At 44.7% G+C, this 24,854-nt stretch overlaps 1 protein-coding gene and 1 pseudogene across 3 annotated transcripts; one reads left to right on the top strand and one right to left on the bottom strand.

Moving 5' to 3' along the window:
- Window positions 1-4,953: 4,953 nt before the first annotated feature.
- LOC105062080 (transcription elongation factor A protein-like 2) lies at window positions 4,954-7,293 on the top strand (annotated as a pseudogene).
- A 256-nt stretch (window positions 7,294-7,549) lies between these two features.
- LOC105062020 (uncharacterized) lies at window positions 7,550-24,815 on the bottom strand. 3 transcript variants are annotated; one of them, XM_074350154.1, is made up of 6 exons: window positions 24,653-24,815; window positions 23,705-23,821; window positions 23,546-23,620; window positions 19,478-19,604; window positions 18,454-18,549; window positions 7,550-9,678 (listed from the first exon to the last, which is right to left on the bottom strand). In XM_074350154.1, the coding sequence occupies exons 3-6, from the start codon at window positions 23,576-23,578 to the stop codon at window positions 8,114-8,116; spliced, it is 1,821 nt and encodes a 606-aa protein (XP_074206255.1). In that variant the 5' UTR covers window positions 23,579-23,620; window positions 23,705-23,821; window positions 24,653-24,815; the 3' UTR covers window positions 7,550-8,113. The 3 variants fall into 3 exon arrangements, with proteins under 3 accessions (XP_074206255.1, XP_074206254.1, XP_074206253.1); XM_074350153.1 differs by lacking the exon at window positions 23,705-23,821; XM_074350152.1 differs by lacking the exons at window positions 23,705-23,821; window positions 24,653-24,815 and adding an exon at window positions 24,268-24,645.
- Between the last annotated feature and the right edge of the window lie 39 nt (window positions 24,816-24,854).

Raw genomic sequence — 24,854 nt, 5'->3', positions numbered from 1 at the left:
AAGATTCAGTGTATGAAAGAGAAAGTCGGAAATCCAATCTGGGAGGGCAGGCTTGGGCTGTTGTGAGCATAAACCCACCAGCACGTGGGAGGCCTGAATTCTTGTACCTTGTTAGGTGAAAGGAGGGCACTGTGATTTCATGATCTGACATTGTAGAAACTTGTGCCACCTACACTGGATGGTTTGAATTGTCACAGAGATTGCACCCACTTAAAGAAGTGAAGTTGAAAAGATAATTGGAAAATTGGAAGTGAAAACTCTTTATGCTGTAGGATGAAAGAGACAATATTATTCTCCTCACCTGGAATAGCCACCATTTCTGCATCTACAATTTCAAATTACCCATCCTTTGAAGTCCATCTCTAAGGTGCTGTCTCTCATTACACCAGTTCCCACCCATCTCTCTGCTCATGACTACTCCAGTTAGAGATGAGGCCTTCAATCAGTTGGCCAAGGCACGCTGGTGTGCCTGGAGCTGGTAAGATATCCTGACCAATTGTGCCCGTGGAGTGAAATGTATTGGTTCTACAATTGATTATACGTGCTGTTTCAGGGACATCTATCACTGAGTGAACTGGGCCATCCTGCAAAGTAAAGTTGGGCTCAGCTTTAAATTAACCTGGCACCAAGAAAATCCTCCATCCACCCTCGCTTTTTTTTTCTGGAGTATGAAGGTATTTTGTCTTACGAGGATGTAAGAGAATGTGGTCAGGACAGTGCACAGTTCTGCTCAAACAGCAACATAAAGTTAAAAGACAGCCAAGTGAAAAGGCCACCTACAGAGGGGTTTATAGACACCAGCAAAGAACATTACCCAGTAGTGGAGGGGTCTGTTTTGTAGTCACTGCTCCCTTGTTTTAGTGTCATTTTGAGTATTTTAAGTGTGCCCACAAAACGTGTAATATTTGAAAGTGTGTGGCGATCAGAAGGAGGTTGAGAATGTCCTATGACTAGAGTTTCTCTATTACTTTTAGGGTGCTCTCTGTGCTACGTGCTTTGGCTGGAAGGACCTGACTTATGTTACCTTTGGTATCTCAAAGCCTAGAGCCCAGTGCACATTTGTAGGCTGTTTGGGTAAGCTGCTTTTGGCCCTTTTGCTCAGTTTGTTTCAGTTGGATTAAATCAAAGATAGAAATTTACTCCCAGAATCCCTGGGCCAGTTGGCTTAATAATCTTACATGGCACCTCAACCCTTTCCATTAAGTCAGTTACCTGGAAAATGAACACTTTGGGTCAGAGGACTTAATGAAAAAGTCTGTGTGAATTTCTGAGAATCTACTACCAACAACAGAAAAACTGTCCAATCTGGTATCTTCATCTCAACACAAAAACAAGTACGTCTAAGAAAACCTTAGGCTAAACTAAGTATAAAGAAAATCTTACCCTTGAAGAGCAACCAGAGGAATATTCTTATCATATATTCTAGCTATGCTTTTCTACACGTTTAATTTCAGACATAGAAAACAGTCATCTCCGAAAGCAGAGTTCTCGAGTAAAAATCTAAATGTTGTGTAAGTTAAATTAAACAAAAGCTTATCATCTATGCAGAGGGTACTTTACAAAGGTACAAATCTTTACAGAATTAAACCTCTGTTTTAAGTTACTATCACTGATAATTACCAATCTGTATTCAATTAGATTTTTGTGTGTTATTAGCTATCAATTAAATACTCGATATGTGCTAACCTCTTCATATACATGATCTCATTTAATAATCTAATCAACCCTGTAAAGTGATCATTGGTTAATTGCTTGATGCCACAGTTATCAAGTACCAGACCAAGATTCAATCTCAGGTCTTGCTCCAAAGATCTTGTGTTTTAACCCATTCTACTGACTGCTTCAACTCATACAGCAAAGTACATAGCAACTTACTTCATGTAGTCATTAGGGGAAACAGGCTGAGTCCATCATTCAGCAAGACCGAAGGAGTTTTGTCTTAAAAAAAAAACTTTAAAAGGTGATATATCATCGAAGTCTCCTTATGATGAAACAGTGGGTCAGTTTATGTCCAGCACATCAAGGTCATCAGAGGTCCCAAGGTGCCTTCTTCACTGTTCAACAGCAAGTCATAAAGGGTCCCATGTAACCTAAGATGGATAACATCTCGGGTTTCTCCAGTACATCCTGACACTGACTATGAGGCGATTCACACAGCACATTTTTGAGCAGGATCCAGTCCCATCCAACAGTGCCAGAAGCATTTCCTGGTACACAGTGAACTCTGCAGTGTGCATATGAGGTGGAGACTGGAGGGGTGCCAGGAGTGATTTAATTCAGAGGTTCTGTAGGGAACAGGACAGGCTGATCTTCCCAATCTCCTTGTCAATTTCCACTACCTCCAATGAAAGGGCTTCAGAGCCACGTTAGCAAATTAATTTCTCAACACCCACTACCAGTAGTTTCAACTATCAACCATCCAGTAGAACCACTGAAGGGAAAATATATTTACCTAAATCCTACATTCCTTATGCAGATTGTAGAACCCTACATAAACATATGAAAACATGTAATATATATTTGTCTCTGAATTTTCTGAGGGTTACCATTTACTTTAATGTATAAATACCAAGTTCCTATTTTATGTAATTACAGGAAGTAAAGTATCTTGCAGAGTATTCTAATGGGTTATTTAGAGAAGTATTTTTAATTTGAAAATGCTTATAGATTTTCTAAATTTTCTTTTTCTGTTAATTTCTAACATTTCCTTTGTGGTCAGAGAATATACTTTGTATGATTCAATCCTTTTAAATTTACTGAGGCTAGTTTAATGGCCTCGCATAAATTAGATATATAATTAGATAGAGAACTGATAGATTATGGTCTATCATAGATAATGTTCCATATACACATGAAGAACATGTATATTCTGTTGTTGGGTAGAATCTTCTATAAATGCCAATGAAGTCAAAGAGATTGACAGTGCTGTTCAAGTCTTCTGTACCCTTGCTGATTGATGCCTAGTTTCATCAGTTATTCAGAGTGGAATGCTGAAGTCTCCCTTCAGCTCAGTTTTCACCTCGTGTATTTTAGGGTTCTGTTGTTACGTGTATTATCTTTGTAATTGTTTTCTTTTTCTGATAAATTATCCCTTTTAATATTTTTATATGTTCCTCTTCGTCTATACTATGCTTAATGTCTGTTTTCTTTGTTATAGTATGGCCATTATAGCTCTTTTAGTTACTGCTATTCTGTACCTTTATGCCATCCTTTCTTTTTTTTTTTCTTTTCTTTCTTTCTTTCTTTAATTGAAGTACAGTCAATTACAATGTGCTAACTTCTGGTGCATAGCACAATGTCCTAGTCTTGCACATACATACATATATTTGTTTTCATATTTTTTCCATTAAAGATTTCTTTTTGCTATCTTTTTAATTTCAACCTATTTGTGTCTTTGAATTTACTGTGTCTCTTGTAGTGCATCTCTGTAGACAGTTAGATTCTGTTTTTTTTTGAAATCCAGTCTGACAATTGTTGTCTTTTTATTGGAGTGTTTATTAATCCATTTACATATTGATATAGTTGGATTTACGTCTGCCATTTTGCTATTTGTTTTATATATAGCGCCTATCTTTTTTGTAACTTTGTCCTCTTTTACTGCCTTCTTTTTTGGTAAATAGATGTTTTCAAGTGTACCATTTTACTTCCTTTGTTGATTGAAAAACCTATATATTTGGAATCATTTTTAGTGGTTGCTCTGGGAAATACAATACTTGTTTTAACTTAAACAATTTCAGGTTAATACGAACTTAACTTCAATATTCTACAGAAACTGCTCAAATATAGTTCTCTTCCTACTCCCTCCTTTGTGCTATTGTCATACAAATTACATCTTTACACATTATGAGCCCAGCGGTAAATTTTACAATTACTGTTTTACGCAGTATCTTTTAAATTATTTAAGAGAAGAAAAGAGTATGCATCGTATCAATAGAATTCAGAAAACACAAACCACACGGTCATTTTAGTAGACACAGGCATTTAACAAAATTCACTAAAATAAAAAACTCAACAAACTATAATTAGAAGGAAATATCCTCTGCTTGAAAAAGAGCATCAATGAAAACCCATGGTTAACATCATACTTAACGGTGAATGACCAGATCCTTTTCCCCTAAGATCAGGAACAAGACGAGGATGTCAGTGCTCATCATTGCTCTTTAACAGTGTACTGAATGTTCTAGTCAGGGCAGCTTAGGCAGGGAAAATGATATAAAAGTTATCTGTATTGAAAAAGAAGTACAACTACCTCCATTCACAGATGACATAAAACTATACAGAGAAAATTCCAAGGAATCCTCTAAAACATTATTAAAACTAATGAATGGGTCTAGCAAGGTCATAGGCTACAAGATAAATATATAAAAACAAATTGTATTTCTGCACACTTTAAATGAATAATCTAAAAACAAAAATAAGAAAATTCAATTTATGATAACATCAAAAGGGATAAAATACTTAGGTATAAATTTGACAAAAGAAGTGGAAGAGTTATATACTGAAAACTACAAAACATCATTGAAGGAAATTAACAAAGTTCTAAATAAACGGAAAAATATCCCCTGTTCATCAGAAGTAGCATTGAAAATTCTGAAACCCACGAGTCCATACTCAACTGATGTTTGACAAGAACATCAAGACTTCAAAAGGAAGAGAGTAATTTTTTTCAGTAAGTGATGCTGGAGCAACTAGGTTGCCAAATGTGAAACAATGAACTTGGACCCCAACCTCATTACCCTATACAAGCTTAACACAAAATGGGTCAAAGACATAAATGCTGAAGCTACATCTATAAGACTCTTAAAACATAAAGGGTATATATCTTCATGATCTGGGATTTGGCAATATATTCTTAGATATGACATCAGAAGCACAAGCAATAAAAGAAAATAAATTGAATTTGATCAAAATTAAAAGCATTTGTGCTTCAAAGAACACTACTGAGAAAGTGAAAAGTCAATCTCGCCCCTTGCCCACCCGCCAGCCAGCCCTGCAGTGGGTCCCAGCCCTGTCCACTAGCATCATCCGCTCATGCAGAACCAGCTCCCCCAGCTTCCCCGGGTGGCAGGAGACCGGCGAAGAGGTGCAGGCTTGGCCCAGGTCCCACAGGTCTGCGAGGCTGTTGTTCCCAGTACTCTGCTGGGTTAGGAAAAGAGGAGCCTGTCCAGCATCCCCTCAAGACAGGAAAAGGAGGCGACAGCGCAACATGGAAAAACTCTACAGTGAAAATGAAGGAATGCTTGAGAACCAGTTAAGATGGAAAACAAAGAACAGCCACTGGATGCAGGAAAGCCAGGAGTAGCTCGTGTGGAAGACAAGGACAAGTGAGAAAACAAGGGAAGGATGGATCCCAAGGGAAAGACAGAAGATGAGGACGTACTAAAAGATAAGGAAAAGCTAGAGGGTGAGGCAAAGCCAAAAGAAGGACAACCAGAGAGGGAGGGGAAGCCGAAACAAGGAAAGCCAGCCAGCGAACCCAGGGCTGCAGGGAAGCGCCCAGCTGGGGACAATGTACCCAGGAAGGCCAAAAGAAAAACCAACAAGGGGCTGGCTTAGTGTCTCAGGGAACACACAAAGGCCAGACACAGTATGCATTTGAGCAATGAGGAAATGAGAATAGAACGTGATGAGACAGCTAGGGTGGAGGACAAGGTGAAGAAAACCAGACAGAAATTAGGGGGGCGTTATGTGGATGCAAAAATATTTACAGGACCCTTTCCACTCCAGGGGCCCAAGGGAACTCAGGGGTGCTGCAAGGCCCCACAAAGAGGCTTTGAAGACATTCCTTTTGTGCAGTGCCCACGGCAGGCATTTACCAGGCCCAGTGCTGTAACGTCTTATGAATACTTTGTTTTAGGCGTTACTCTTGTTATCAACATTTTGACCCAAATAGAGTGCTCTATCAGTAGGGGATTTGCAGCCACATGCTTTGCAAAGATATTATGCATCTTGGAAAAATAAAGCAGTTTATAGTATTTTTTTTATAAGGCATTCTCAGAGTGGGAGAAAATATTAGTAGATCATATATCTGATAAGGGGCTTATACATAGAATATATACTTATATGTATATACATATGTTAGAATATATAAATATATAACACTTACAACTCAATAATAAAAAGACAATCCAGTTGAAGATGGGCAAAGGATCTGAACAGACATTTTTTCCAAGGAAGATACACAAATGGCCCACAAGCACATCAGACGATACTCCACGTGGTTTTAAGATTCTGTCTTTTGGCAATTTGACTGTGATGTGTCTAGGTGTAATAACTTTGATTTTATCCTATTTGAAATTCATTGACTTCTTGGATGTGTAGATTAATGTTTTTCATCAGATTGAGAAGTTTCAACCATCATTTCTTCAAATATTTTTCCTGCCCTTTTTTCTCTTGCTTCTCATCTGGGACTTTCATTACACATAGGTTGATATGCTGAGTAGTACCCTGCAAGTCTCTGAGACTCTGTTCCATCCCCCCTCCCCCCCATTTCTTAACTTTCTGTCCTTTGAACTGAATAATCTACATTTAGCTATACCAAAGTCAGCTGAATCAGGCTCAAATGCACTGCTGGGCCCCTCTAGAAAACTTTCATTTTAGTTATTTTACTTCTCAACTCCAGAATTTGTTTGGTTGTGTTGGGGGCGGTATTTTTTGGTCATACTTTCATTTAATTCTTAAAGTGTGGTTCTAATTAGTTCTTTAAACATATGTCTAGTAGCTAGTTGATGTCTTTATCAATTGCACCCAACATCTGGGATTCCTTAGGGACAGTTTCTACGGACTGCTTTTTTCCCCCATGTATAGTCACAGCTTCCAGTTTATTTGTACGTCTTGTATTTTGTTGTTGAAAATTGTAGCTACTCTGGATTCTGATACCATCTCCTGGGGTTGTTGTCATTTCCGGCTTCCTAGGGATCACCCTGGGCCAGCATAGCTTACTAGTCGGTCAATGATCAAATGCTTTGAGTTGGTTAGGTTTCTATCCAGAGCAAAGGTGATCTGTGTGTGGGTTAGGGAATGCACTCAAAATTCAGGGAGTCAACAAATCTGCCTGGACTTTTACTTCCTGCTTGCAAAGGGTCTAAAAGGTCAGTCAGACATGAACAATAGCCTGGGGGACTTTCTGCTGTTTCTTGTGTATGAATGTAGCCCTGCCGGTGTGCACAGCCTTTCAGATCAGCAGGAAACGTCAACTTTTTCAAATCCTCATTGGGCTGTCTTATTCCCTAGATCTTCATTTTTCACTTTTGGCTGGCCTCTTGCTTGCCCCAACGTTACTACAGCCAGTGAAGCTGCCAGTCCCATCAATACTGCAGCAGGTGATTGAGTTGGGGGAAGTGAAGCTGGAACAAATTCCAAGTTAAAATGTCACAGACCCTGTTTTTCTCCACTTAATGTACCTAAGATGATAGTTCACAGTATATAGCATGTATACTTTCATAGCGAGTGAGTTCAGAGCAAAAAAAAAAAAGAAAAAATTCTGAAAACAGAATTAAGAATTGGGGAAAATTTTCCAATTCACAGCAAGTAGTAGAAGAACAAAAAAGAAGAGAAAAGACTTTTATTTCCATTTTTAAATGAAATCCATGCATGAAGTTTGATAACAGGTCAGGAAAAGGACAAAGCCTGGAAAGTGAGAGGTAGTTCACAGTTCATCTTTATCTTTTATTTGGTCCTTTTCTCTAAAAATGTATAATTTCTTTGACCATACCTTTTATGTGCTATTAAAAATGTTATTTAAAAAGCATTGTTTATAGTTTTTTTAAAATGAGAAATCCAGTGCACACCTCCCCTCCTCACCCAGATGTTTATGACAATCACGTGATACGTAGCGTACACTGCGGTAGAAACAATTGTATAAGTGCCCAAAGTCAGTGTCTCCACGTTGTGAATTCTTCATTTCAGGTTATTATAAAAAGCATCTGACAGGCATGAACACTTTCCACTTTCCTCAGCAGAACAGTCATTAGTCAAGGTCTATCCTTGGAATTTAGTATCTTATGAGGACTAAATCATAGAAAGGGTTCTCATCTCTATCACATTTATTACATCACTCTCATGTGTCCTGATGAGCTTTGGTTTCAGGCTTTCACGCATGCAGATCTACTTTCTAGGGGTTCTCTTCCATATGGATTTTATAATGATTAGTGAGAGATGATCTGTGATTAAAGAGTTTCCCACAGGTATTACACTCATAAGGTTTCTCTCCAGTGTGAATCCTCTGATGGGCAATACGTGACGAGCTCTGTCTGAAAGTCTTCCCGCATGTATTACATTTGAAGGGTTTCTCTCCCGTATGAATCCTCCGGTGTTGAATAAGAGCTGAACTCTGGCCAAAAGATATCCCACACTCCTCACATCGATACGGCTTCTCTCCTGTGTGAATTCTCTGATGATTACTGAGGGATGAGTTACACCGGAACGTTTTCCCACACTCGTTACACTTGTAGGGTCTTTCTCCAGTGTGCATCCTCTGATGCTGAATGAGAGCTGAACTCTGTCTGAAGGCTTTCCCACACACTTTACATTTGCATGGTTTCTCTCCAGTATGAATTCGTTCATGAATAATAAGTGTCGAGTGGGAACTTAAGGCTTTACCACATTCATTACAATTATAAAACTTCTCACCAGTATGAATTATTCGGTGTCTATTAAGCCGTGAAATGGAAGTGAAGCCTTTTCCACATTCATTACATCTATAGGGCTTCTCTCCAGTGTGAATTCTTTCATGCTGAATGAGAGATGCACTCTGGCTGAAGGCTCGCCCACACTCACTGCATTTAAAAGGTTTCTCTCCAGTGTGAATTCTCTGATGGTAACGAAGGGATGAGCTGGACTTAAAGGTATTGCCACATTCGTTACATAAATAGGACTTCTTCCTGGAATGAATTCTCTGACATCCAGGAAGGGATGTACCACAACTGGACGCCTTCCTGCCTGGGTTGTATTTATAGGGGTTTTCTCCAGCATGGATTTTTTGATGTATAAAAAGGCCTGACCTTCGGCTGAAGGATTTACCACATTCTTTACATCTATAGGATTTCTCCACAGTATGTGTTCTTAAGTGCTTATAAAGGGATGTACTGAGAGTGAAGGCTTTCCCACATTCCTTACATATATAGGGTTTCTCTCCAGTATGAGTTATTTGATGTTGAATAAGAGCTGAACTTTGGTTAAACGCTTTTGAACAGTCTTTACATTTAAATAATTTCTCTCCACTATGGTTTTTCTCATGTTTACGAAGGGATGAAGTATTAATGAAGGTTTTCTCACACATACTACATTTATAGCGTTTTTCTGCTGTGTTGATTTTTTGTTGATTAAGTACCTTTGAATTCTGTTTGAAGCTGTTTCCTTGTATCTCACATTTTGGTGGTATTTGTTCTCTGGGAACCAACTGCTGTCTGACAAGGACTGACTTTGGGCTGACGTTTTGGCTAAATTCAGTATTTTTATGTTTTCTTTCTAGAGTGAGGATTTTTCTGTGAGTGACTAAAACTTCCTGAACACCTTCTTTTTTCTCCTGCTTCTTCTCTAATCCATTCTCATATATGCAGGGCTTTTCTGATTTGCAGTCCCAGGGTCCATTCCTTTTGGATCTTTTCATTATCAGCTCCTGAAATGAAGAATCTTGCGTCTGAGTTGACTTTGTGGTTTTATAACTGCTCTTCCATCCTGAGGGGAAAGAAAAAACTGAAGATGTTTCATGTGATAGAACATTTGGCTACTGAGACTAAAGGTACAGAGTGAATAAATATTGATGGTATTTAAATAAGGTCTTAGTATTGGACCGAAAAACAGTAAGAAGAAAAAGTCAGGAGATTTAAGCAGTAAGAGAAATCAGCAACAGAAGCTGAAGTATTAGGGCGAAGAAAAGATTAAACAAACCCACTTAAAGAGCGTGAGTTTAAGAGCGACCAGGAGAATTGGCTAACGAAGAATAGAGAGAAAGGATTAAACGAGGAGCAATGTATTGGAAAAATCAGTCTGAGATCAGAGTCCATGATAGAATCCTGTATTATCTTCATAACATTTCTTTGTGTAATCATCCCTAATCTGGAAAGTCTTCGTCCCTTTTCCCTCATGCCAAATTCTTTGTATCCTTCAGATGCAGTTCAACAGTTAACTACTTTCTTGACTGTGAGTTTCCAGGGTCCATTCCCCTTATGATAGGCACTTACCAGTGTTAAAAAATTATATATATATATAAATACATACATACATATACATATCTATACACTACACCATTGTACTACATATTTAATTATATTTATCTATGTATCTACATCTAAATATATTTCACTTTCCTTTTGCACCCTAAGTGTTCTTTGCAAGCAGATTAGCATGCTCTATTAACCTATACATCCTAATGGCATCTGAATTATACACAGAATGTCTGTTTTGTTAATCGTCTTTAATTATTGATATAGTCCTAATTTGCACAATGTCAAATACTCTGAATTACTTATACATATTAATTTCACACACACACACACACACACACACACACACACACACACACTACTCAAACACCTGTAGGAGAAGTTGCCTTCCAGGACAGTACATTACACAAGTAACGGGAGGGTTAAGAGCCAGTTCAAACATGAAGGTGTTACTGAATTTATCTACAGAGGTGCCACAGGCAGGCGGGAAGCCAAAAGCTGCAAGATAGGAGAGAAGCCTTGTTCATGCATCAAGCAAGAGAGGCTATGCAAGCAGGGTAGAAAAGAGCCAAAGATCAACAATAAAACAGGTATAATATATAAAAAGGTAAAAAAGGGGCTAACATGATAATGTGGTAAAGAACAGAATTCAATAAACACTAAAGTTGGATAAGAACACAATTCATTGAGTATTAAATTTTGCCAGTTTGGCATCTTCTCCTGGGCTAGAGGTAACCATTTAAAGGGCTCCTATGTACCTCACTGGATTGAGATCCCTAACTGACATGGACTTTCTGGTCACCACCAGAAGTGAGGAAGAGGCATGGAAGGATCTGACCTGGAGTTTCAGAGGGAGCATGGCCCCATGATACCTCGACAACTATGAGACAATAAATTTCTGCTGTCTAAAGCCACACAGTTGGTGGTCCTTTGTTGGAGCAGGCTGAGAAAACTAACGCAACTCCCTCACATCTCTTCCACAGGGTATGCTAAAGTAAACCCCGTATCATACCATTCACCAAAAATATTTCAGAACACATTTCTCAAAGATAAGAACTCTAATTGCAAACATAACCGCATACTTTTATTATAGCCACCAAAATCAACATTTTTGTTTGAAGTTATTTTTGCCTATACGATATTAAACATCCTGCACAAATTCCCATGTTGGGGGGGGGTCCATCAACAAGAAGTAATTCTCGGACATGAACTGGGTGTCGCACAGTTCACGTCAACTCTGACACCTACGTGGAGACAGCATCAGATCCCACAGGTTAAGGGCTCAGTTCTACAAGACTGCCCCCTGCCTCCTTCAGACACCAGTCACAAGCCCAGGTTATACCTGTACTTCTGACCAGCTAGCTATAAATCAGAGGTCCCCACGACCCCCACCTTGGGTTTGATTCATTTGCTAGAGTGGCTCATGGAACTCAGACAAGCATTTTGCTTACTAGATCACCAGTTAATTATAAGAGGATATAACTTGGGAACAGCCAGATAGGAAACATGCACAGGGCAACGACGTGTGGGGAAAAGGCGTGGAACTTCCATGCTTGCTCCAAGTGTACCACTCCCCCCAGATCTCCACATGTTCACCAACTCAAAAGCTTTCTGAACCCATCCTTTTGCATTTTATGGAGGCTTCATTACACAGGCATGATTAATCAAGTCATTGGCCACTGGCAACTAATTCAAACTCCAGCCCCTGACTCCTCCCCAGGGTAGGAGGTCAAGCGGTGGGATTGAAAATTTCAACCCTCTAATCACATGATTGGTTCTCCTGAAAACCAGCCCCCATCCTAAGGTAAGGTCTGAAGTCACCCCAATAGTTTAACAAAGACACCTACAAAGGTGTCTCATCACTTAGAATTCCTAAAAGAGCTCTGCACCAAATACATATTTATTATAAATCATAACTTCATAGACATAAACCACTTAGGGTCGTTATTCAAACTGCTGTGATTTACAGGCATTTGACATAACTCTCTACATGACCAAACCACCAACTGAAACACAATTAGGATCATTTGTTTCATTTTGCTTTCAATATTTATGGGAAAATTTTTCATTTTTATTTAATCTTGTTTTATAATTTTATAAGACATTTTTATGGTTCCAAAGTCAACATCATAAAAACAAGATAGCTTAAAAAATTATACATTCTACCCTTGTCCTCTAGATCTTTTCTCTTTCTTCACCTTACAGGTAACCATTTTTATTGATGTACTTTTAACCTTCCTTTTAACTTTTCTATTTAAAAAATATACATAAGCAAATACACACTTTTCTCTTTATCTCGTCCCCTTTCTTACATAAAAGCACTGCTCTCACTGTTCCGTCCTACACTTTCTCCCACTCATTCACACGTCGCCCCACAGCAGGATTTACAGAGGTCCTCCTCGTTCCCCTTTACAGTTACGAAGCACTCCACTGTGTGAATGTCCCTCAGGTTAGTCAGCCAGACCCCTCTGAGGGACAGCTGGGCTGACTCCACCTGTAACACATCAGGACATTATACGGGTACATGACAAAGGCATATAGTTTTAAACCAACATCCATATTTCTAATTAGCAATAATATCATCTATAAAATTCTAGCCCAAACTGGGCCCGCTGGGCTAACATTACCCAGAGCCACATACAACCAAAATCGCCCCTTCCCCCAGCTAAGAAGAGAGGCCGTGGGAGGCCTCAGAACACTCCCTCTTTAGAGTGAGGATGGTCTCTAGGTACCGACACAGGAAGTTTCAACACACATCAAGCGAGAAAGGGGCAGAGCTATGCGCACTGTACACTATGACTGGAGTGGAAGAGCGCAGAGAAGAATATACACAGAGCATCATTCACACATGCATAGACGGGCACCCCAGCCTCTGCGGCCGCCGCGCCACCTCGTCTCTCCTCCTGTCGTAGCCCCGTGTGTTCATGCCCTCCTGTCCACTCGCCTCCCGTGCGCTCCACTCTGGCTCCCACCCTCACCACCACCCTCCCCAAGGCAGCCATGACCTCCGCGTGGCTAAGACGAGACGCTCTTCAGTTCTCACCTAACTCGCCTCCCGGCAGCATCTGATCATGACCACTCACGACCCGAGGAGACGCTCCCTTCCTAAGCTGCAGGGACCCTGAACTCGCCATCACGCTCTTCTCACTTCCCGCGGCCTCTGTCTCCTCTGTGGGCTGAGTCTCCTTTGTGCACCCACCTCCTTCTACCTGGCTTTCATCCTTGGCGCTCCTTAGGGTTTAGTCCTAGACCCCCAATTCTTTCCACTCTGCGCTCTTTCCACAGACCAGCTTCAATTACAAACATACACTCTCAGCAAGACTTCTGTATTCTCCACACTTAATTACAAAGCAGCCTACTGAAAACAGCAACTCAGATGTCTCAGAGACACCCCAGAGGCAACATGCCTGACCCTGAATTCACGGGTTATTCCCTTCCTCCAACCCGCATAATCCTTCTGTCTCTGTAAATGGCACCAGTTCTGAACCAAAGCTTTGTGAGGCGTCCTTCACACCTCTCCCTCAGCTAACCGATCACCAAGACTCGTTCACGCCACCATCTAAATACGTCTCAAATCCATCCACTTTCCCCACCTCCACTGACAGCACCCTCTGTGAGCCTTGACTTCAGTGACGCCAGACTCCCGAGTTCCCGCGTCTAGTACACCTCACCCTTCTCCTCCCTAGGGGTTCACTTCTCTCTTCCTCACCAGATGCCAGAGATGCCAGAGTTCCTCAAGGCCGAGTCCTAGGCTCTTTCCTGCACTTACTGTTCTCTGAACCCATTCCTCAGGGCGATTCACACTCAACCCTATAATGTTTCCATTGGTTCAATTACCCTATAACGACCAAGGTTTCCCAAATTCACATTTAATGCCCAGTGTATATTATGAGGGCTGGAACTCCAAATCACACAGGCTACCTGATGCCTCCACGTGGATAACTGGGTCAACGAAAGACAATTTAATTCGTCCAAAATCATATTTATACCACCTCCCCCCTAAATAAGATGTCTTAGGACCACTAGCTCAGTGACTGACATCATTGTTCATTCCAAACAAGCCACACACCCAGCAAGCCCCCTGCACAACTCCACCTCCTTTATCTTCCACATCTAGTCCATCTCCAAGTCCTGCTGCTTTTGTCTCAGAAATCTCTCTGACACTGGTTCCCTTTCTGTCTCCAGCACCACGAACTTAGCCAAGACACGCATGCACTCCTTAACCGCAGCCGACTCTGACCAGGCACTGTTTTAGGTATCGGGGAGACGGGAACAAACAAAACAGACAGCCCAGCATGAGGAAGCTTACGACCCAGAGGAAGAGCAGATAGTAAATAAAAATGGTCTATTTTTCAGTGATAAGTACTCTAAGGGAAAATAAAGCATGGTGAGGGGATAAAGAATGTGGAGAATGGAGGGCCAGGTTCAGATGAGTTGTGTCTAATTGACCAAATGCCACCTGAGCAGAAATGTGTGCAACACAAGGAAGTGGGTCATGTGGGCTCGTGGCTCAGGAAGAAGAATGGTCCCAGAGAGGACAAAGCAAGTGCAGGTGCCCTGAGGGGGGCCCTGCTGCGCCTGCCTGACTACACCCTGGCGGCCAGGGGGATTCTGGAATGAAGGGCAGAGGGGAAGGAGGTGAAGGTGGAGAGGTGGTCGGGCCAGACCACGCAGGCCTCTAAAGGCCAGGCTGGCGGTCTGGATTGTGCTCTATGTGATGGAAGCCACCAGAGGCTTGAGCATGGGAGCGACAGGACCTGATTTACCTTTTAAATAGACCATTCTGGCAGCTACAAGGAGAGGAGATGTTGGTGGCAGGAGGGGAGGGCAAGGGACGAGAACAAGACTAACTCACACATATTAAACAGGACTACGGGGTACGTGAGCTCCACTTCCATCTCGCAAGAAATTCACTCTAAAACCGCGGCATGCTGTTTCACTAGGCTGCCTCATAACCCTGACAGCACCTCTCTGCAAATCAGAAAAAGACCCCTGCTCTCTGTGCAGATGCAGCCCCAGCAAATCTCAGCAGAAGACAGTCCTCGGGTGACCCCTCAGCTGACCACCCTGCCAGGGTCAGTCCACCCTGAATTCTTACGTTAAGATAACAATGGAAGAAAGACAAGGGAAGAAAAACACTTTTTCATTGGAGGTAATTGTTTACCTAGAATCATCCTGGATTTTTATATTTTGATTTCAAGAACATTTTTACGTCAGTTGTAAACCAAATCCATGAGACGTTCAAGTCGGTTTAATCACAGTATTCTGATTATAACCACGCCAGAGAAGTGGTTAGACTTTAGGCTCATTTCTTAAGCAAACGACTCAGAGGAGACTCACACCCTTTCCTCCCATCTCTCAACATAGACCCAGGGATTATGCAGTTTTTCTTTGTTGTGGTTCTGTTTTTCCTATTTGTGAATAGTTTTGAAGTGAAAGTAATACTTTAAAAGCACACTTGGAGGCAACAGAGGTTCCAGGAGTCCTACCCTGGGAGCATAAGCTTTTCCGTCACTGGCTGTTCAGAGGGTCTGTTTTTGGTTCTGGTCGGAGTTAATGACTGAGGTACTTCCAATGGCATCGAGGACGTTCACCTGAGCTCACAGGGAAGCGAGCTCCCCTTGGAAGGGAGGCTGTTCTGAGGGCACTTTAGTCCAGGCAGATGGGAGACTCGCCAGGGGTGCAGGAGGGACACAGCCACACACCAGCTCCCCCAGGACGTCTCATCTGACGTCACCTCTGAGCAAAGGGAGGTGGTTCCTCCCACAGAGAGAAACGCACACACTGCTCAGCTCTGACGCCCTCCCTTCCTCCACACACCACTCAGAGTTCTCCCTTCAGGGACATCTTCTCAACCCTGAGGAGGACTCGACACACCACGAGGTGGCCTCAGGGTCTCTCTGGACAGATCTGGGCTCCAGTCATTCTTTCCATTCTGTTTAATCCAACCAACACTTCACTCAGGAAGGGGGACTCCGCATCCAACGTGTGTCCCCGTTCCCCGTACCACGGTCCCTGGTCGAGGTCCCCCGAGCGGAGAAACGCACTCCAGGCCGTCCGTGCTCCCAAGGCAAAGGGGACGGGAACAGTCCCTCCTTCCCTCCCTCTGATCATTCGTGCCAGACTCAGCCCACACCTGCCGGTGGCACTGACGCCCGTCCTAACCCTCCTCTGGTTCCCCGCTGCCTGTGTTCTCTGTTTACTTTTGACAGTTTCTAGTAGTTCCCAAATTTAGTACATTCTCCCAAATGACAGTTACAAGATAGACAAGTGTGGTTCCCACCTCAAAAAATCTAAACTCGAGTGGGAAGGAAGCTCTCCCCTAAAGTGTGGGGGCTTTAGGGATCGACACAGCCTGTCCCACAGCGCCTCTGCTGGGCCTGCATGGGGAGGGGCCAACACTGACCCGTCTGGACCCAACCACAGCCTCAGACAAGACCTCCCACGTCTGCCAACTGGCTCCACGTGGGCTGCAGGCTGATCCGTGCGGAAGATAAGCCTGGGCCTGTGGCCAGGCTACCTCAACTCTCAGAGGCCGTGCCCGGCTCCCAGGCAGACCAGGTCTTGTGACAGGGCTCCAGGCTCAGCGCGATCTGGTCCTTGTCCCTCCCTCCTTGCTCCGTCTCCACCTGCCGCCTGCCTCTCTCTGGACTCACACACGCCCTTTCCTGAGTCTGAACGCTTCTCCACATCCTGAGAAGTGGTCCTTGCTGGGGGAAGCCTTTGCTGACACCGGCCCTCCTCTTCCACGTTCTCACCGCACCTGCAGCTCTCCCGCGGGGTCCCCACCAGACCCCGTCACTCCACACCCCTGGGTGCGCCGAGCGCATGAACACCTGTCTGCCCCTCGACTGAGCTCCGCCAGGGCAGGACCTGCGTCCTTCTGCCCAAGGCTGCACCGCCAGTGCCCAGCACGGAACTCACTCACCGTCTACTACGGGACTGGAAAGCGGGGGGCGAGGGTTGCAACCTGGGTTCCCCAGAACCTAGGCCTCCTCGATTCCACAGCTCTCAGCTCCCAACTTCCACAACAGCCACCTCTGCCGTTTCTCTCCCCTGGTGACTTCTTCTCAGGCTCAGCCACAGATTCCTCTTTCTTAACCCACCTCATAAACGGGGAGGTCTCTTGGGACTCTGTCCTCACTTGCTCAGCTCAAGGCTCCAAGCGCCACCTTTGCCCGCCGGCTCCCTGACCTCCCTGTTGAGTTCCAACCCCATTTACCTCCTACAACTGTCCACCGGCGACCGCTACCCGTATTTCACTCACATCTCAAATGAAACCCATCCCACACCAAACTCACCCTGCACCCTTAACAAAGGGGCCCTTCTCTTCCCTCCTGACCCCCTGCACGTGCCTTCCTCCAGGCCCTAGTAGTGCAGCGATCTCCACGAGGGTCCCACCCCTAGTTCCTCCTCACTTCGGTTCTAAGCCCAACAACATTTCCCAAGTGACCATTCTTGTTAAACTCAAATCACATAATAAGGACTTCAGGAACATACTCTCCGAAAAGTTACAAACATTACCTGTAAATGAAGTCCCCTTTCATCGCACCCATTTTCAGCCCCGCTCCAAATGTAACCAGTTACCAGCTCAGAGGTGCCCCCGACCTTCTCTGGGCACTGGCCACACTACACGTACAGACACCCAGGTAAGTTTCTTCACACATCAACAGCGACACGTCTTACTGACGCTCCGTGACTTGCTTTAGTCCTTCACGTGCCCTGGAGCTCGGCCCACGTCACCGCTCTTGCTCTCTGACTGCGGGGCTGTGGGCCAGCGCAGGGGCCCACCTCAGCTTCTAGCTCTGCCTTTACTGAAGGACAGTTAAAGTGTTTCGACTCAGACCAGTTTTTCTAAAACATCAAGGATACAGGGTTCTCCTATTCAAAATCCTTGACTTGCTCCCTCTTGTCGGTAGAGGGTTCACATCTCAGAAATGTCCCAAAGCACCTGCCTGTCTAATCTCATTTCCTTCCTCATCTCTTTTCCCACAGAAGCTGGGCTGGAGTCAGAATGGAGCCCTCAAATACACTGTTTGCTGAATGAATACATGAAAACGGAGCCCTCCTCTGAAACAACAGGAAAGAGAAGAAAAAAGATCCTGAGAGATTCGCCTGTGCAGTGATTACCAGAGCAGAGGAGGAAGCTTAGCCTCCCTTCTTCAGTGCTTCCTGGGGACCGCGAACCTGGAGAAACTTTCCCGAGCAGCATCCCCAAGCCACACCCCCACTCACCCCCAGACGGCCACCCGCAGACGTCCCCCCGCAGATGTCCCCACCCACTCACCTAGAGAGGCGCCTCCGGGACTGTCTCTCTCCACCTTCCAGGGGTCCTCTCCCTGCTGCAACAGGGAGATCACTTTGGGTTTGGAAAACGGGAGCCCTGCTCGTAGACAAAAAAGAGAAAACAAAAAATAAAAAAATAAAAACAACAACAACAAACTTGGTTTTGACACAAAGAGGTATCAGAGATCTGAGGGGGAAACTCAGAGGACAATACAAAGAGCTTCTGTGGGGTGTTCAAGCTGTGTCCCCACGACTGAGGGGGTGTGTTAGGGAAAGGCGAGGCGCCTGTAGGACATAGCCATGTACTAAGTAGTTGTGTGTTGGGCAAACAGGATAAGCACGCAGCCTTGAAACCATTAGCTTTCCACAGAAGAGGAAATGTTAGACGTACAGACGAAATTGATGTTTGTAACAGGTACGTATGGAAAGGATTATGTACCAGGTAGTTCGTTTAAAATGAGAAAACACTATCTGATTCCATCTGAAAAATGGTAGCAGTCAGCGAACTACGGGTCATAGGCCAAATGTAGGCCACTCTCTGTTTATATATGGCCCTTGAGGAAAGAATGGTTGAAAAAAAAGGAAAGAAAGGAATGGAGTATGTCACAGAGACCATATGTGGCTCACAAAGCCTAAATTATTTACTCCCTGGCCCTTTACAGAAAGAGTTTGCTGCTTCCTGGGAAAGAGAACTGGGAAACGCAAGCGGTCGGTCAGAGAAGAGGGTGGAGGCACGCTCTCTGTAGAGATGAGTGAACAACACATCACAGAACAGTCACAGTGCGAAATGTTTTCTGAACTATGAGGAAACGTCTAACGTGCAGCTCTGTAGATTTTCCCGACCACGGGGCAATTCCATGTCTATCGGGGTGAAAAGGTTTTCATATTTATTTATGGAATCCGACTTGTAAGTGCTAAGGCAAAACTCAGCTAAGCTTTTGATGACCCACGGCTTTTATCCAGGGAAGCAGGTGCTGAGTTACCCCAGTTTCCAAATTCTGGACTTCCAGGGGAAACCCCCTTACCCAGCGAGAGCAGGTTACTGTAGTTCTCCAGCATCACGTCCTGGTACAAGCTCCTCTGAGAAGGACCCAGCTTCCTCCACTCGTCCCGCGTAAAGAGCACAGCCACGTCCTCGAACGTCACTGACATCTGCAGAGACAAGCCGCCCCAGCTCAGCAGGGCCGCCCAGCACGCAGGCTGAAGAAGGCGGCGGTGGGGAGCAGACGGGCCCCGATGAAATGTTCCTATACTATTCTAAGTTCTGAAGGTTCCGGGTCATTTGTTTAATGAACAACTGACCAGTGACAAACATACCCTGAGTCGCATGAAGTATGAACCAGTCTTGTGTTAACCAGTACAAGAGATGTATGGAGGTATTAAGGCCACTAGTGGGAGTGTTAACTACAATAATCTTCCTGATGGCAATTTGATAACACACATTAAAAGTTTTAAAATGTGCCTATTCTTCAACTCTCCAATTACAAAATTTGTTTGATAATGAACAGCACAAAAACGCACACACAAGGACATTTTTCATGGCATTGGTAATAGCAAAAAAGTGGAAACAACCTAAACAATCACTGATGGAGGCTAGGTTAAATAACTTAAGGCACTATCTGTATCTTCCCTGAAGCCTGAGGATGGTAATGATGGAAATGAAAAGAGCTATCATGTATTGAATGCTTTTTTGGGTCAAGTACTATTCTTAGAGCTTTATATTAATTTTTTGTGTAAGTCTTTTATCTTTGCAACAATCCTATGAAGAAGGTACTGTTATTGTCTCCATTTTACACAAGAGAAAACAAAGAGAAATTTATCCAAGTCACACAGCTGGTACAAAGGAAAACCTCACTCCTCCTGTGTGCCTCCTCTACCCTCAACACCACTTCTGACACCCTATGTATGGGGCTTTCCACAAACCAAGTAATTGTGTGACACCAGCTAGGTGTCCTACAATTAAACTCAATTCTGACGCCTGGAAATCGAGTCAGATCCCACAGGTTAAGGACTCAGTCCTAAAAGACTTGCCCCTCCTTCAATGCCAATCCCAAGTCCAGGGTGTTTGTTACCTGTGCTGCTAACTGACTGGCTACAAACTGGAGGTTTCCACAACCCTCTCCTCACGTCTAATTTGCTAGAGTGGCTCACGGAACTCAGGAAAATACTTACTTACTAGATAACACGTTTATTATAAAAGGATGAAACTCAGGAACAGGCAGATGAAAGGTACCCAGGGCAGGGTACATGGGAAGGGGTGCAGAGCTTCCGTGCCCTCTCTGGATGTGCCATTTTCCCTGATTCTCCACATGTGCACCAACGCAGAAGAACTTTCAACCCTTGTGGGTTTTCATGCCTCAGTGCACAGGCATGATTGATTAAATCACTGGCCACTGGCGACTGATTCAACTTTCAGCCCCTAAGCAGGCAGGGGGGCAGGGCTGAAAGTTCCAACCCTCTAATTAAGATTGGTTCCCCGGCAATCAGCCCCCACCCTTGGTGGGGTCCAAAGGCTACCTCATTAATATAAACTGTGGTGTGGAGGAAAGGGCTTGTTAGGAATAACAAAACACGCACAAGCCATTTTGCTTTTATAGTTCTAAAGCAATTTCAGGAATAAAAAACAAATATTACTAATCACTTCGGAAACCACAAGGTGTTCGAAGTTATACGTGAGGTGCAGAGTCGAAGACCAAATATATATTTCATATCACAGACCACAGAATCACAGCTGGCCAGGGCCAGAGGGGAAATTCCAATCCAAGGAGCATCCAAGGCTCCATTCTTAAACACTCTGCAAAACTGCCCCTCAATGCCTACCTCACAGGGTTAAGAAATAAATGAGATAATCCATACAGTGGAGATAAACAGCAGTGATGGTGGCATAACAGTGTGAATGTATTTAATGCCCATGAATCATACAATCAAAAACAGAGTGGTAAACTTAATCTTATGTTTATTTCATCACAATAAAAAGGTTAAAATGGTAAAATAAATACATACATACATTCGTACATAAATAAATAATAACTAAATAAAGGTGCATAGGAAATTATTCTGAGGGCCACATACAAAGCTGTGACCATGATTATCTCGAGATGTTGGGGTGAGAGTGATTTTACTTTCTTCTTTATATATGTATTTTTTATTCTCTGAGAATTTTAATATTAACACATAATACATGTATGATAATTTACTGGCATACAGAGGAATACAAGAAATTACCTTTGCCCTCGAAAGAATTTACGATCCAACTGGCAGACAAGAAAAATGCATGAAATAACTTGCATAATGAAAGAAAAACGGGTCACTGGACAAGACCGTACACCATCTCCTAGTTCAATCCTCATTTGAGAGGTGAGGAAGGTCCAGGGCAGTCAAGAACCAGGTCACATACTTTATTAATGGCAGAGGCAGGACGATAAATACCGGTTTCTTTTAACCCAGCACTCGGTGGGTGTATTCCCTCTCTGATCTTAAACGTCCTGTCCTTGAGTTTTACACACAAATCCACCCAAAACTGACATATAGGCAGCAGGTGACTTTAGGGAGAATGTCATACGTGACTCACATACAGGGACAGAGAAGACTCTGGGCAAGAGAGCACCTTGGCTCTGTTGGAACGGAATGGGAAAGATTTAGAAAAAAAGCAGCCCAAATATGCAAAGGCAGGTCCTAGCCACAGCCTCAGAAGACCAACCACCACCACTTTTCGTGGGTCCAAAAGATACACAACACCACACTGCAGAAGAGCTCTGGTAACACAGGGGCTGGGCCCGCCCTGTGTTTTGAAAGATGCACCAGAGGAGCGGCTGGACAGTAACTAGCATGAACTCAGAGGTCAGACATGTGTGGGTTTGATTTCAGGTCACTTGACTTTATTGAGCCTCAGTTTCCTCATGTGCAAAATGGGGGTAATAACTGCTGTGCTGTTATGAGAGTGAGAACAAAGGTGGAGCCCCCGGGACATTCCCCAGCAACGTCAACCATCATTCTCAGCTGAAGATGAGTAAAGGGAGCACAGTGCTTCCAGGGTCTGAGAAACACTGCAGAGTAATTTCTGTCCACTAACAGTAATAGCATCATGGACTAGAATAACACAGCTCAGCTCACAGCCACCACATACTGAACGCCGACTACGTGCCCGGCCCTGATCTAAACACCTTCCGTGAACTGACTCATGGGACCCTCTCACCTACCCTATGAGGTAGGCACGGTTGTTGTTCTCATTTTATAGGTGAAGAAACTGAGGCACAGAGAGGTGGAGTTATTTGCCTAAGACCCATTAACAGCAGCAGAGGAGATGGGCACAGACTCGGCCCAAAAGTGGCTCAAAAGCCCCCCTTAGTAACCACTGTATACAATGCCTCTCCACTACCAATATTGCACAAAACCCTCCCTGCTGCTTCCTGAGGAGTCTTCTCTCTGCCCTTGGAGTCAAGAGGCCTCTCTGTCTGTGTCCTCTCCAACATGGCTATCCTTTGTTTGCACACTGACTCCCTCGGATGGGGTCCGACACTTATTCTCATAAGGATGAAATGGCAAGTTAGGAACAGTTTTCAAGAGACTGGTAGAAGCTAGGCACACGATCCACACAGTTAAGAGGGAGAAAAAAAATGAAACAACTATGGACTGGGAAAAGTCTGGGGAAGGAATCATGAGGATTCTCAAGCACTGAAAGAAAAAGAAAAGCACTCTGGCCAAGGGAAGGAAACGGGGCATGAATGAGCCAAGGAGGCAGGTCAGAAAGGAGCTCTGCCAAATGTTTATGTTTGTTGGTTCTGTCCCCAAGTGATATAAGACCTGTGGCATCTTCCTTGTCAAATCGATAATCATACAGTGAATTGAGATTAAAGAATAAAAGACTGCCTACTAGGAAAAGAAACCAGAAACAACAGGCATAGACTAGGGAGGGGGAGAAAAGCATTCCTTACAGAACCCAGCATCCAACAGGGTGGACCAAGTCTTCAGAGGGGAAAGGACTTGGACTCCAAATCCTGGTGGAAACTGAATGGGAGTGAGCTTCAGTCTGAGGATAAAAAACCCCCAAAATCCGTATCTGTCCCTAAGACCTGAGATGACAATGAACTCACCTGAGACCTTGCTTCCCTTTGTTCAGTAGCCATGTCCTCTTTCTCAAGGATGGGTGGAGTCTCCAGAGGCCAGATCTGGGAGAAGAAAAAGGGAGAGAGGAGGAAGCCTCTTTCGCTTCCCACCCCTCAGAATCAGCAGCTCTGAAAGCCTTACCCTACCTGAGAATGATTCACGTGCCTGCAGAGAGAGAAAGAAGGTAGAAAGAGCCAGAAGCCAGCAAGTCCAGAGAGAAAGGCTGGACCATCCTGGCTCAGGACCCAGCTCTCTCCCCGGCTCTGAGGGAAAAACGTAAGATTCCATCAGTAGTAGCAGCAGCAACTCCCCGAGCCTCACCGGGTGCCAGGCAGCACCTACATCGTTCAGTCCCACCGAACAGCTACCGTTGTCAGCAGCCCCATTTTACAGATCAGGAAACTGAGGGCAAAGAGGAGGCATCTTGTTCCCGTCCACATAGCCAGTGAGGGTGGCACCGGGATTCCAGCCTGTACCTGCTCCAACCTCACTGCATAAATGTGACAACTTTTCTCCACCTCAAGCCTTTCCACCCACCTCCTCCGACTCCTATCAAGGACACAATTCCAAAATTCTAGAGAAAGCTGCTTTGGAAAGAGTAAAGACAAGAAGACCAGCTCTCCTATGGCGAGGAGGGGGCTGCTGTCACATAAACCAAACCCCTGGGTTCCCGTCCTGGCTCTGCCACCGGGGGAAGCCGGCAACTCACTTTCCGTGCAAAACAGGCCATTACGCCTGTCACCCGGGAGGGCAGTGGCGATGCTAAAGGAAGGAAATCATTTTCTCACGTCCGCTGCCGTCAGGGGGCAAATTCAAGGCCGGCCGGGACCAGGCCGGGAGCGCGCCGGGAGCGGGTCGGGAGGAAGCAGGAGGGGCCGGGCCGGTGCGGGCCAAGTGCCCGACCCGCCGCGTCAGGGGCAGGGGCGCGGCCGCGGAAGCGCTGGCGGGGCCTGGGGACGGAGCCCGGGGGCCGGGTCCTCGGCCCGCCGGCGCCCACAAAGGCCCGGCTCGCGCCCCTCGGGCCTGCGCCCCGCGCTGCGTCCTCCCGAGGCCCGCTCCTCCCTCCCGCATCCCGCCGCCGCTCCGCCGCTCACCTCGCCCGGGCTCCGGGGCTTCCAGGGGCCGCAGGCGGGAGGCTCGGGAACCGCCCGGGGCCGGACAGCAGCTTCGAGACGGGCTTCTCCAGGGGTGAAGCCTGGGCGGACCTGAAGCCGGGACGCCCCTCACGCCCGCGGCAAACGCCCGGCGCCCCACGCAGGTCCGGGGGGGGCGGGGCAGGGACCGTCGCTAGCCCCT

This window comes from Camelus bactrianus, chromosome 22, assembly GCF_048773025.1.
Source record: "Camelus bactrianus isolate YW-2024 breed Bactrian camel chromosome 22, ASM4877302v1, whole genome shotgun sequence".
NCBI classification, from domain to species: Eukaryota; Metazoa; Chordata; class Mammalia; order Artiodactyla; family Camelidae; genus Camelus; species Camelus bactrianus.
The sequence above is the reverse complement of the archived record's forward strand: the minus strand, read 5'-3'. Positions and strand labels throughout refer to the sequence as shown.

Excerpts from the sequence above, each read along its gene's own strand:
- LOC105062020 (XM_074350152.1), bottom strand. The coding sequence starts at position 24,288 with ATGGCCTGTTTTGCACGGAAA. Across the intron at positions 18,550-19,477 it reads CAGTAACCTGCTCTCGCTGG|GGCTCCCGTTTTCCAAACCC; the intron begins GTAAGGGGGTTT and ends GTCTACGAGCAG. Across the intron at positions 9,679-18,453 it reads TCCCGGAGGCGCCTCTCTAG|GATGGAAGAGCAGTTATAAA; the intron begins GTGAGTGGGTGG and ends CTTTCCCCTCAG.